Source organism: Equus quagga, chromosome 17 (assembly GCF_021613505.1).
Source record: "Equus quagga isolate Etosha38 chromosome 17, UCLA_HA_Equagga_1.0, whole genome shotgun sequence".
Classification (NCBI taxonomy): domain Eukaryota; kingdom Metazoa; phylum Chordata; class Mammalia; order Perissodactyla; family Equidae; genus Equus; species Equus quagga.
Window position 1 is genome coordinate 9,292,746 of NC_060283.1, and position 13,053 is coordinate 9,305,798.

Here is a 13,053-nt window from a genome sequence, read left to right on the forward strand (position 1 = left end):
GCTCAGCAGGATCTGGGCCGCTGGCAGATCTCCTTGCTAAGGTGAATATTGGTCTGGACAGCCATCGGCAACCTCGGAGGCATGAGACAATGAAGGCAGGCCCAGGGCTGTATGGGATGTAGTGAAATTGCATCAAGCTGTCTGCGGCTCATATGCCCCCAACTTGAATGAAGACAGGGGCCAGGGAAAGCGGTAGTGAGACCCACATGGCCACGGGTGGGAGAAAGGTGGTTCCCAGTCACTCCTCAGCCACCCAGGGCCTGGCAAGAAGAGCTGTGATGGCTTTGGAGTCGAACTGACAGTTAAAAAAAAAAAAAAAAAAAGGCAAAGCTCCACTACTCACTAGCTGTGTGAACTTAGGCCTGTTAGTTCCTCTCTCTGACCTGTTTTATCAACAATAAAGTGGGATAACAGAACCTATGTCATGGGACAGTTGTAAAAATTCAGTAAAGTGTGTAAAGGATTCAGCATGATACCAGGCAGATATTCTAGTTTCTGTTGGCCTATGACCAATAAGAGGCTGTAACTTTCAGACTCCCCTAGTCGCAAACGTTAAAAGACCAGAAGAGTCCTGGAGACCATCTCCAGACCATCCCTACTTATGCCCTTCCCTACTCAGTGCCAGCCTTTTTTTTTGCTAAGGAAGATTTGTGCTGAGCCAACATCTGTTGCCAGTCTTCCTCTTTTTGCCTGAGGAAAATTCACCGTGTGTGTGTGTGCTACCATCTGTGCCAATCTTCCTCTATTTTGTATGTGGGTTGCTGCCACAGCACGGCCACTGATGAGTGGTGTAGGTCCGTGCCCAGGAACTGAACCTGGGTCGCCAAAGAGGAGGGCAGCAAACTTAACCACTAGGCCACAGGGCCAGCCCCCAGTGCCACACTCTTGGTGGGTGCCACACTCTACATCCTCACCAGCATCCATATGCTGTTCCATGAGCTGTTTCTCTATCCATCTCTGCCTTCTAGGCCTGGTGTTACTTCCAGGTTATCCTGACATAATTTACAGATGGGTGGTTCCATTTGAGAACTTGGAAAGAGTTTTACTCTTGGTGAAACACATGGTGTTTATGGCCTCAAGGAAATTCCTACAAGCTATTTAATCAACTCACAGTATGGTGAAGTGATATCGCACTTTGTTTCCATTGGAAAATTCATTGCAAATCCAGCAAAGAAACTTTCCTGGATTCAACAAATTTGGAAAACCTGGCACAGTGCTGAGAGCTGGAGATACAAAAGTGAAAGGGGATGCATGTGAATCTATAATTATCTCAATAAAATACTTGAAACTACATAATAAGAAAATCAAAAGGGGGGCTGGCCCCGTGGCCGAGTGGTTAAGTTCGCGCGCTCCGCTGCAGGCGGCCCAGTGTTTCGTTGGTTCGAATCCTGGGCGCGGACATGGCACTGCTCATCAAACCACGCTGAGGCAGCGTCCCATATGCCACAACTAGAAGGACCCAAAACGAAGAATATACAACTATGTACTGGGGGGCTTTGGGGAGAAAAAGGAAAAAATAAAATCTTTAAAAAAAAAAAAAAAATCAAAAGGGACAATAACAAAATAGCATGTTTGTGAAACACTCTAGAGGTGTGAGTGGAAGAGCCTGTCTGCCCAGGAGTGGTGACAGTGAGGAGAAAGGAACCACATTCAAGTGCCTTTTTTTTTTTGAGGAAGATTAACCCTAAGCGAACTACTGCCAATCCTCCTCTTTTTGCTGAAGAAGACTGGCCCTGAGCTAACATCCGTGCCCATCTTCCTCTACTTTATATGTGGGACGCCTACCACAGCATGGCTTGCCAAGCGGTGCCATGTCTGCACCTGGGATCCGAGCCGGCGAACCCCGGGCCACCAAGAAGCAAAATGTGCGAACTTAACCACTGCACCACCAGGCTGGCCCCTCAAGCGCCTTTTTCTTACCATGTTCCAGGTACTATTCTGGATGCTTCATATGGGGGTTTCTGGACCTCAGCACAATGACATTTGGGGCGAAATAATTCTTGGTTGTGGGGAGCTAGACACTGTGGGATGTTTAGCAGCATCCCTGATCTCTACGCACGAGAAAGCAGTAGCATCCGCCACCCAGTTGTGACAACCAAAAATGTCAGTGCCAAATGTCCCCAGGGGACCAAAACCACCAGTTGATAATCACTGCTTTATATACATTATAGAAATTACCTGATTATAATTAACAGTTGAGTGTCTAGCATGGGCCAGGTTCTATACCAGCCACTTGCACATAAGGATCTGAACCCAGGGGCTGGCCCCATGGCTGAGTGGTTAAGTTCGTGCGCTCCGCTGCAGGCGGCCCAGTGTTTCGTTGGTTCGAATCCTGGGCGCTGACATGGCACTGCTCGTCAAACCACGCTGAGGCAGCGTCCCACATGCCACAACTAGAAGGACCCACAACGAAGAATGTACAACTACATACCGGGAGGCTTTGGGGAGAAAATGGAAAAAATAAAAAAATCTTTAAAGGATTTTTAAAAAAAGGATCTGAACCCAGCAGCAACTATGCAAAGAGGGCTGTATGCCCATTTTACGATGAGGGAGCATAAGGTCGCCCCGCTGGGACTGAAACTCAGTTCTGTATCAGTCCAAATACCATGCTTTCCACTACATAGCCCTGCTTCCCAAGGAAGTCAGGAAAGCTGGAACAACAAAAAAAAAGAATTGACTGAGATGTGACAGATTGCTAGGCAGAAGCACACAGGCTGGGAAAGTGCATTCCAAGGTAGACAAATAGTATTGCGAAGGCATAGTGTGAGGAGGGTAATGTGTGTTCAATCTTATAGACATTTTATGTATTTTTGTTGTGTTACCTTCACAAGATTATGAGCTTTTCACATCTTCAGCTGAGCTTAGCATAGTGATTGATTAGCAAATAAAGGCCTCTGTTGTTTATATACCCATCCTAGGAAGAACTGCGTTGGGACCCCACAAATCGTGTCATTACTCTCCCCTTGTTCACCTCTCCCATCTGCTGTTTCCTCTCCCCTCTTTCCCAGCTGTACCCTTGGTTATTTTTCAGGGTGGGGGAAGGGCGAATACTTTGAAACAAGATTGGGCCTCAGAGTGGCTCAATGATAGTTATCATTTGCTAGAAGCCAAAGATCCAACATTAGTGCCTTTGGTTCAATGACGTCAACTTTAGACGTTGGCAAAAGGGTTAGTGAGACCCGTGGATGGCTGTGGCTAGCTGAGGCATCAGGCCAAGAAAAGAGGGGCTAGTTAGTGAGCACCTGGCCCCCAGCCTTTTAAAAAAAGAGTTGTTCTCACCAAAGAAAAAAGGAGCTAACACTTCCATGAAAATCAAGGACCTTTTATGGTTAGGACATAGAGTCAAAAGTCTGGCAGTGGCTGCTAAGCTGCAAGAAAAGCCAGATGTCTTCTGGGGACAAGGAACCTTCCTTGTCTCCCCCACACCAGCGACATGGGGCCTCTGGACAACATGGAAGTGTGACAGTCAGATCTTCTAGATAAGGACCAAACAAGGTAGGAGGCCCTGGGCTCAGCTCACAAGCCCTGTGAGAACAGGAAAAGCACATCAGTTAGACTCAGAGCTTGGGGCAGCCATAACCACGTACCTCCCATCCCAAGGGGCGCATGGCCTGGATCTTCCAAGCAGACAGCGAGTTTCTTTCACCTGTGACTCAGGTATTAAAGCCCACATCCACCCACCGCCACGAACAAAGCCCTTTTCCAAGCAACAACCCTGGCACATGTGATTGGGCACTCACCCAAGTAATCGTCCATCAGGGAGCCAATAGCAAACTGCACAAGGGAAGGTAAAAAGGAAATGAAGCCAAAGCAAGCACAGAACTGTCCTCTAACCCCCAGCCATAGGCCTTCTGCCCACCCAACCCCTTTTCCTGGCAGAAGAGCACAAACCCTCCTGGAACTCCCAGCTCTGCCTGGTACAGACAGGGAGGCAGGCAAGAGACTCACAATGTCATTCTTGTCCACACGTGTCCCCACAATCTTCAAGCGGATCTCATCATCCTGCTGAATCACAATGTCCTGGGGATGAGGGAACAGTGTACTCAGACACCCCCAGGCCAATACTCTCCCGAGAGTGGCTCATTCCCTCCTCCCTCTCGCTGAGTTCTTCCTCCCCACTCACCTCATCCATTGTCTTGTAACATGGTGGGTTGGAGTTAGGATCAAACTCCATTTCTGACGGGATGGACTAAAAGGAAAGGGGGACTGGGTCAGCATTTTAAATAGATGCTTCCACAGATGGTCATGCATGGGTGTCTCTCCTCCTTGGCCCCACCCAGCATGTCCAGACTTACATGTCGAGAGATAAAACAGGACATAGGTCCAATTTCTGTGAAGAGTCCAACCTGCAAGGAAAGTGAGTGACCTAGGGGCTGGCCCCGTGGCCGAGTGGTTAAGTTCGCACGCTCTGCTGCAGGCGGCCCAGTGTTTTGTTGGTTCGAATCCTGGGCGCGGACATGGCACCGCTCATCAAACCACGCTGAGGCAGCGTCCCACGTGCCACAACTAGAAGGACCCACAACGAACAATATACAACTATGTACTGGGGGGCTTTGGGGAGAAAGAGGAAAAAATAAAATCTTTAAAAAAATAAATAAATAAAATAAAATAAAAAAAGAAAATGAGTGACCTTGCTTTTTCCTTTGCCCCTAAAGTCCTCTAAGCTTCCCATCTTTATCTGATTTCTAATAATATTCTTCCTGTTTTTAAACCACTCTGAATTGTAGCATTTGTTTTATTTCTCTCTTTTTTCAAGCTTTCACTTTACGTTACACAAATACAGGGTAGTAGTAAAGAGCTGAGGCCTGGCACTTGTCAGTCTGGGATGTGAACAAATTGTCACATGACCTTGGCCAGTAGACTTAATTTCTCTAAGCTTAAGTATCTATAAAAAGGGATAAAACCAACCACCTCACAGAGTCATTATGAAGCTTTGCACAATACTCGGCCCACAGTAGCTACTCAAGCAATGGAGGTTACTGTCGTTATGACTATGAATACTGACTTACATACCCCTGAGTGAGGCAGGGCGAGATTACCACACCATTTGACAGGTGAGGAAACTGAAGCCCAAAGAAGTGACTTGGCCAAGGACACAGAGTTAGCAAGTGCAGTTGGGACCCATCCCACATCTTCTGAGGGACCACCCCACTGCCTCCCCTGTGTGTGGTCTCACCTTGTTGACCTGAGTGACAACAGCATCCACAACCTCCCCTTTAAAGGGCCGGAAAACAATGGCCTTGTACTTCACTGGATAAAGGACAAAGCCTCGGCCTGGCTGGATCACACCAGCACCGATATTGTCGATGGTGGTGACAGCAATTACGAAGCCATATCTGCAAGGAGGATGAGAGAGAGAAAGGCACTGTGTGTGAAGAGCCTCTAAAAACCATCTACAACAAGAGTCAGTGAGCCTGAGGGTTGGGGGACAGCACAAAAGGGAAGTAGGGGTACCCCTGCCCCCAGAGAGCTTGATGACCAAGGCAGAAGACCGGACACTGATCAGTATCTATGCTGCCAAATGCTGCTGTAGTAATTTCATGATAAATGTACAAGAAGGCGGCAGTCCTCGAGCCAAGAGACCACAATCTTTGGGATGCCTCAGAATCACCTGGCAGGAACTTAATAAAATGCATATTCCCAGGCCTGTCGGCAGACAGTCTCGATTCTGTAGGGGTGAGATGAGGCTCAAGAACCCGCATGTTCAAGAAACACCCCAGGTTATTCTGATGATGGAGGCCCAAGTACTCCATAGCCCTGGGCTCATCGCAGCTCACTCACATCACAGTGTCAGAGGCACCTCTGTGCAGAGCCCAGAGACTGCCATGCCAGGTCCCTGGGCGCGGGGGATGGAGAAAATCAGCAGAATCACAGAGAGAGAGCAAACACAGGAACATTGTTAGACTGTGAGCTCCAGGAGGGCTGCCCTCATTGTCTTATTCGCTGCACTGTTCCCAGGGCCCAGCACAAAACCTGGCACGCAGCAGGAGCTTTAGGAATGTTTGCAGAGTAAATGAATGACCAATCTCAGCTGAGGGAAGGACGTCCTGTAATCCAGCTTTGCAAAGGCCATAGTGGGAACCCAAAGAAGGAAGCAATTGACTGCGTGGGGCGCCTGGGAGGGTGAGAGGGTTCCCCAGAGTAGGTGGCAGGCCCTTGCAGGATGAGTAGGAGTTGGGGAGGGGCTGCAGGCATAGGGCTCCGTGTGCGCAGTGATCAGGCGGCACGGAGGGCGCCGCACTTACTTGCCGGTGCAGGTCCCCTCCACCTCGGTGAAGAGCTTCTGCTTCACCGTGTTGAGCAGGTTGGGGCCGAAGTAGCGCGGGTGCAACAGGATCTCGTGCTCCAAGGAGATCTGCGGAGAAAGGGGGATAGAGACCAAGCCAGGCTCGGCAGGGATATGGGGGAAGAAGTGGCCCCTCATCCCGGCGCCCCGACTCGCTCCTCCCCTCGACCCTGCCCTCGCCGCCACCCCGCGCCCTGCTCACGTGGTAGAACATCTTCCCGGACAAGGCGGGAAAGCAGCAGCACCTGTAACTGCCGCGGCAGCGGTGCCTCCAGACCAACCGGAAACACACGCAGCCTCCCCATCCCCACTTCCGGGTCTGCCCCCTCTGCGGACGCAATTGGGCCTCGCTGTCGTGGGCGGGGAATCCACGAAGCCCCGCCCCCTTCTCCCCGCCCACCCGCGGTCGAAGAGCCCAACTCCCATAAATTAACAGTGCCTGCCCTAGAATAGATGCTCAGTAGATACTTTCAAACAGAATTAGTTAATTAATGGAAGCTGGCATAAGTAAAGCGCTTTAGCACAGTGCATTCATTCAGCAAATATTTGCAGACTGCTTTCACAAGTAAGAATAGTAAGTAGCCGCTCTTACCTCCTTTAGTCCATCCAGCAACTTCATGAGGCAGGCTTTACTGTTATTCCCATTTACACAGGAGGTCGCGCGCTGCGTCAGAGGGCTGAGGTCACTCAGGGCCGGGATTCAGATTCAGGATGTCTAACTCCAAGACTCTTGCATACTCAGGCATTCCGGTGCCAGGGAAGCGGGAGAATTCCCCCCACCTTTTCCTTAAGGTTCTTATGGCTGGTCAAACAATTTAAAAAGAAGGTTAGCAGGAGAAAATCAAACAAAGTTTAATAGCGTGTATACATGGAAGAAACTCAGGGGACACTGAGTAACTCAGCCAACTGGCTGAGGCTGCCTGTTTAAGTATCTTCAGCTACAGACAAGGAGGACATGTGGGGTAGTGATTTGGGGCTTCAAAGGGGAGGAAGGCAACCGACGTGGAAAGGGAAAAGCAAATGTTTGGTAAATAGAACTTTGATAACAGTGGTCTTAGCAAGGATCCTCCCAGTCTACCAAAACCCAGAGTTATCTATGGTGACAGCCTGCCCTGGAGACAGGCCTTTATTTTAAATTTATTTTAGGCAGTTAGGAGGGAAAGGTCGAATGTTCTTGCTGAGTCTGAGCCTTTATTGTCTTCAGCTCGAAATAATCCGCATACCACAGTGGCGCATCTTGGGGTGGCCTGCCTGGACCCCATCACCAGATACTATGCATGCACTAATTTGTTCAACAAACATTTATTTAGCATCCATTCCTTGTCAGGGCGCTGGTAGTTTGGAGATGAAGCAGCCAAAGTCAGAGCCCAGAGGGTAGTGCTCCCTCCCCGTGTGAGAACCACGTCATTATGCTCCTCCTCCTCCTCCCAGGCCCCCTGTCACACACACACACACACACACAAGGGATCTAGAGAACCTGTAAGCCCTTGTTTATTCCTTCAACTCTGCCCACATTTTTGTAGATAGTCCCTTTATTAAACTCACCTCAATTAACAAGAGTGAGTATGCAACTGTTCCCGCCTGAGACTCTGACTTATAAAAGGGCCGTGCAGAGAGAGGCAGAAACACCATGAGACACAGACCTGTGAGAAAGGCTCGGGAAGAGCAGCTGGTTCTAGAGCCAGGGCAGTCTATGTGGCCTTGAGCAAACTCCTTGTTGCCTGAGTAAGTTTTTGTATGTTGTAAGTAAAAGAGCCTGTCCTCCCCTCCTGCAAGAACAGAGACCTCATGCTTCCTCAGAGCTGACACTCTCCAGCTCCCATTGATGCTGCCCGTCTCCTAGAGTGGTTGAGGCCATCATTCAGTGGCTCAGACCCCATCAGGATCCCCTCTGCCCATGACCAGGCAAGGAAGAAGATGAGTGGGCCTCAATACCCCTGACTACCTGCTCCCCTCTTTTCCAGTCAGTGTCCCCGCAAGGGCAACCTTACCTGCTGACAGTAGTGTGCTGGAGCTGACTACAAGAACCCATTGTTAATATTTCAGGAATTTTCCAAGGCAGTGGTTAAACACAGCCATTATTAAAATTGTAATTATTTTAACTTACAATGAAGTGAATTATATGAAAAAACAAAGAGATATAAACGAAACAAGTTTGGCAATATACTGATAATTTTTGAAGCCAGATGATGGATAATGGTGGTTTATTACGCTTTTCCTTCTACTTTTGTGTGTTTGAAATTGTTCATAATAAAAAGCTGGGAGAAAACAAAGGTAATTGTGATATTGTGATTTATAATAAGAAACATATATTTGGTCTTTGTCTCTGTTCCTGGCACAGAGCTCCTGAAATTTAGGAAAAATTTAGGAAATCCTTGAAATTTCCTAAGTGACATTAATTTCCACAAGATGTGGAATGAAAGACACGAAAGAAACCTTAACTAAATTGGAGTCAGGAAGGCCTGTAGGGGGAGCTCTCACACCCTATCGCACATCTCAGAGACACCAAGCAGGAAAAGACAGACAGGAAGTAAAACTACCTTACTACTGAAGGGAGATTTCTCTCCCTACCCAGCAACAACCCTCAAAAGAGAAATGCTGCTGCTCAGCCAATGAGAAATGCCAATTAGAAGAGCCACTGAGAAGCCCTTGCTGCCCTGAGCTGTTTCTTTCCCCCAATGGACTTTTCTTTGGAATAGCCCCTCCCTACTCCCTTTTTCTCTATAAAGGCTGCTCCTCTGGGTTGGATTTTTTTTTTTCTTACAGATTGGCCCTGGGACCACCACGTGGCTGAGTGATTAAGTTCATGCTCTTTGCTTGGGCGGCCTGGAATTTCCCTGGTCCAGATCCCAGGCACCACATGGCACCGCTCATCAGGCCTTGCTGAGATGGCTGTCCCACATAGCACAACCAGAAGGACCTACAACTAGAATATACAACTATGTACTGGAGGGCTTTGGGGAGAAGAAGAAGAAGAAAAAGGAAAATAAAAAAGATTGGCAACAGATGTTAGCTCAGGGCCAATCTAAAAAAAAAAGATTGTCTCTGAGCTAACATCTGTTGCCAATCTTCCTCTTTTTTTTTCTTCTCCCCAAAGCCCCCCAGTACATAGTTGTATATTCTAGTTGTAGGTCCTTCTGGTTGTGCTATGTGGGACAGCCATCTCAGCATGGCCTGATGAGCAGCGCTAGGTCTGCGCCCAGGATCCCAACTGGTGAAACCCTGGGCTGCGGAAGCAGAGCGTGCAAACTTAACCACTTGGCCATGGGGCCTGCCCTCTGTTGGATTTGCCTATGGTTTGCCATAGCATGCACTTCCCAAATTGCAATTCTTTTAGCTATTGCTGAATAGATTTGTTTTGAGGCTTTTCGAGTCAACAGTGATAAGAGCAATAAAGATGTCTTGATATTCATAACAAACCCCTTTCAACCATACCTGAGTTTATGTTAAAGAGGTGACTTTTGCTAAGAACCTTAGGATGGGGGCTGGTTGCCAGGGGACCAACAGTGTGTGATTGGAACTTTCAGTCTCACCCCCCCGCCCCCGACCTCCAGGGAGGATAGAGGGGCCAGAGGTTGAATCGCTGGTCAATAGTCAATGATTTAATCAATCATGCCTACATAATGAAGTCTCTATAAAAACCCAAAAGGGTAATATTCGGAGAACTTTTGGGTTGGTGAGCACGTGGAAATTTGGGGAGCATGCTATGTTGTGGTAGGCGTCCCATATATAAAAAAAGTAGAGGAAGATGGGCACGGATGTTAGCTCAGGGCCAGTCTTCCTCAAAAAAAAAAACAAACAAACAAAACCACAATGAGATACTACTACCTGGCTATTAGAATAGCTAACAAAACAAAATAAATTTTATTTTGTTTTATTCATTTATTTATTTTTAGAGGAAGATTAGCCCTGAGCTAACATCTGCCGCCAATCCTCCTCTCTTTGCTGAGGAAGACTGGCCCTGAGCTAACATCCGTGCCCATCTTTCTCTACTTTTTTTATATGTGGGACACCTACCACAGCATGGCTTGCCAAGTGGTGCCATGTCCGCACCCGGGATCTGAACCAGTGAACCCCAGGCCGCTGAAGTGGAAGCAGAACGTGCGAACTCAACTGCTGTTCCACTGGGCTGGCCCCTCTCATTATGGTCTTAATTTTTTTTTTTTTAGATTTTATTTTTTTTTCCCCCCAAAGCCCCCCGGTACATAGTTGTATATTCTTCTTTGTGGGTCCTTCTAGTTGTGGCATGTGGGACGCCGCGTCAGTGTGGCTTGATGAGCAGTGCCATGTCCGCGCCCAGGATTCGAACCAACGAAACACTGGGCCACCTGCAGCGGAGTGCATGAACTTAACCACTCGGTCATGGGGCCAGCCCCAGGTTTTAATTTTTCATTTCCCTAATGACTAATGATGTTGAACATCTTTTCATGTGCTTATTTGCCAAGTGTGATCTTTTCAAAACTGAAGTCAAATCATGTCACTCCCCTACTTAGAACCCAGTAGCTGGGGCCAGCCCCGTGGCTGAGTGGTTAAGTTTGCACTCTCAGCTTCAGAGGCCCAAGGTTTTGCTGGTTCGGATCCTGGGCGCAGACCTAGTAGCGCTCATCAAGCCACGCTGAGGTGGTGTCCCACAGAGGAGAACTAGAGGGACCTATGATTAGAATACACGACTACGTACTGGGCGGCTTTGGGGAGAAGAAGAAGAAAAAAATTGGCAACAGATGTTAGCTCAGGTGCCAATCTTTATTTATTTATTTATTTATTTTCTGCTTTTTCTCCCCAAATCCTCCCAGTACATGGTTGTATATTTTATTTTATTTTATTTATTATTATTTTTTAAAGATTTTATTTTTTTCCTTTTTCTCCCCAAAGCCCCCCGGTACATAGTTGTATATTGTTCGTTGTGGGTCCTTCTAGTTGTGGCATGTGGGATGCCGCCTCAGCATGGCTTGATGAGCGGTGCCATGTCCACGCCCAGGATTCGAACCGATGAAACGCTGGGCTGCCAGAGCGGAGCGCGAGAATTTAACCACTCAGCCACAGGGCCGGCCCCGGTTGTATATTTTAGTTGTGGGTCCTTCTACTTGTGGCATGTGGGACGCTGCCGCAGCATGGCTTGATGAGTGGTGCCATGTCCACGCCCAGGATCTGAAGGGGCAAAACCCTAGGCCGCCGAAGTGGAGTGAACAATCTTAACCACTTGGCCACAGTGCTGGCCCCCCAATCTTTTAATAAAAAAAAAAAAAGAACCCAATAGCTTCCCGGGGCACTAGAATAAAGTCATCACCCTGGCCTACCAGGCAGGGGACAGATCCAGCCAATTCCATCTTCCACCTCTCTTCCTCTTGCTTTCTCCACTCCAGCCACACTGGCCTCCTCTCCCACCTCAGGACCTATGTACTTGCTGTTTCCGGTGCCTAAAAATGCTCTTGGCTCTGATCCACACCTAGTGGGCACCTTCTCATCCTTCAGGTATAAGCTCAATATCACCACCTCAGAGGCCTTCCATGAACTACCCTGGCTCAAGTAGCCACACCCCAGTCCCTTCGCTATTGCATTGCCTTGTTTTATGTTCCTCATAGAACTTAAGCCTATTTGGAATCATCTTATTAATTTATATATGTGTACATTGCCTGTGTCCCATCAAGGAAAGCAGGGATTCTTGTCTGTTGTGTTCTTCTGTATCCCCAATGCCTAGAATAGTCCCTCACACACAAGAGATGCTCAGTATCTATTTGCATCAGTGAAGGAATCTCTCGCACTTAATTAGAGTGCTCAGCAAATGATGGAGTTTAACAAATATGGGTCCATTGAACTTCAGTCTCCTAATGAACCTATTATGATCTCTTCGAGCTCCCCAGGCATGGGTTGGCCATGATAAATTCTCCCCAAGCCCTGATCCCCTTGCTTCCAAAGCTTCAGGATTGGAGACAAGCTAGAACAGAAAGAGAAAATAGCAATGGAGAATAATCTATTGAGACTTAGAGTGCAAAGAAAGTTTATCAGAGGATTGCTTCTGTTATCTTGGGCTGCATAATAAACCATCCCAAAACTTAGCGGCTTAAGACAGCCAAGATAATTTATATAGCTCACAAATCTACAATTTGGGCAAAGCTCGGCGGGGAAGGCTCATTCCAGCTCCATGCAGCATCAGCTGGGGCAGCTCAACTGGGGACTAGTGGATCCACTTCCAAGACGGCTCAGTCACAGGGCTGGCAAGTTGGCTGTTAGCTGGAACTCCAGAGGTGGCTGTGGCTGGAAGCTTTACACATGGCCTCTTCATGTGGCCTGGGTGTCTTCACAGCAGAGTGGCTGGGTTCTAAGAGCAAGCATCCCAAGAAGACCACGTGGAAGCTACATCCCTTTTTATGACAGCCTGGAAAGTCACATAGCATCACATCCCCCTGGGGGTCACAATCCCTCCCAGATTCAAGGAGAGAGACTTTACCTGATTGACAAATAAAAATGGCAAGCAATAGGATATATTGGAGTATATGAGGAAGCCATTTTGCGTAAACCTAATTCGACCTGACCTTGTCTTTCCAAAAGGGCCTGACCGAGGCCGTTGAGCATGCATTGTATATCTGCTTTAGAGATTCCCTATGGCAAGAGCAAAGGCCCTTGAGATAAAGGTGCAACTTCTCTCCCCCTCCCAACCTTGGCATCTCTTTAAAGATTAAGCATCTTTCTTTAGGCTGGGAACTGATTGCAGCGCTCATCTGTGACCCCCTAGCCCAGGGCAACACTCCTGCCACCCAGCGGCGTTC

At 48.1% G+C, this 13,053-nt stretch overlaps 1 protein-coding gene across 1 annotated transcript; it reads right to left on the bottom strand.

Annotated features, from left to right (window-relative positions):
* Window positions 1-3,306: 3,306 nt before the first annotated feature.
* On the bottom strand, window positions 3,307-6,591 carry POLR2G (RNA polymerase II subunit G). The gene is made up of 8 exons (XM_046643965.1): window positions 6,489-6,591; window positions 6,246-6,355; window positions 5,177-5,336; window positions 4,296-4,346; window positions 4,124-4,189; window positions 3,949-4,020; window positions 3,741-3,774; window positions 3,307-3,525 (listed from the first exon to the last, which is right to left on the bottom strand). Exons 1-8 carry the CDS (start codon window positions 6,498-6,500, stop codon window positions 3,512-3,514), a joined length of 519 nt encoding a protein of 172 aa, XP_046499921.1. The 5' UTR covers window positions 6,501-6,591; the 3' UTR covers window positions 3,307-3,511.
* Between the last annotated feature and the right edge of the window lie 6,462 nt (window positions 6,592-13,053).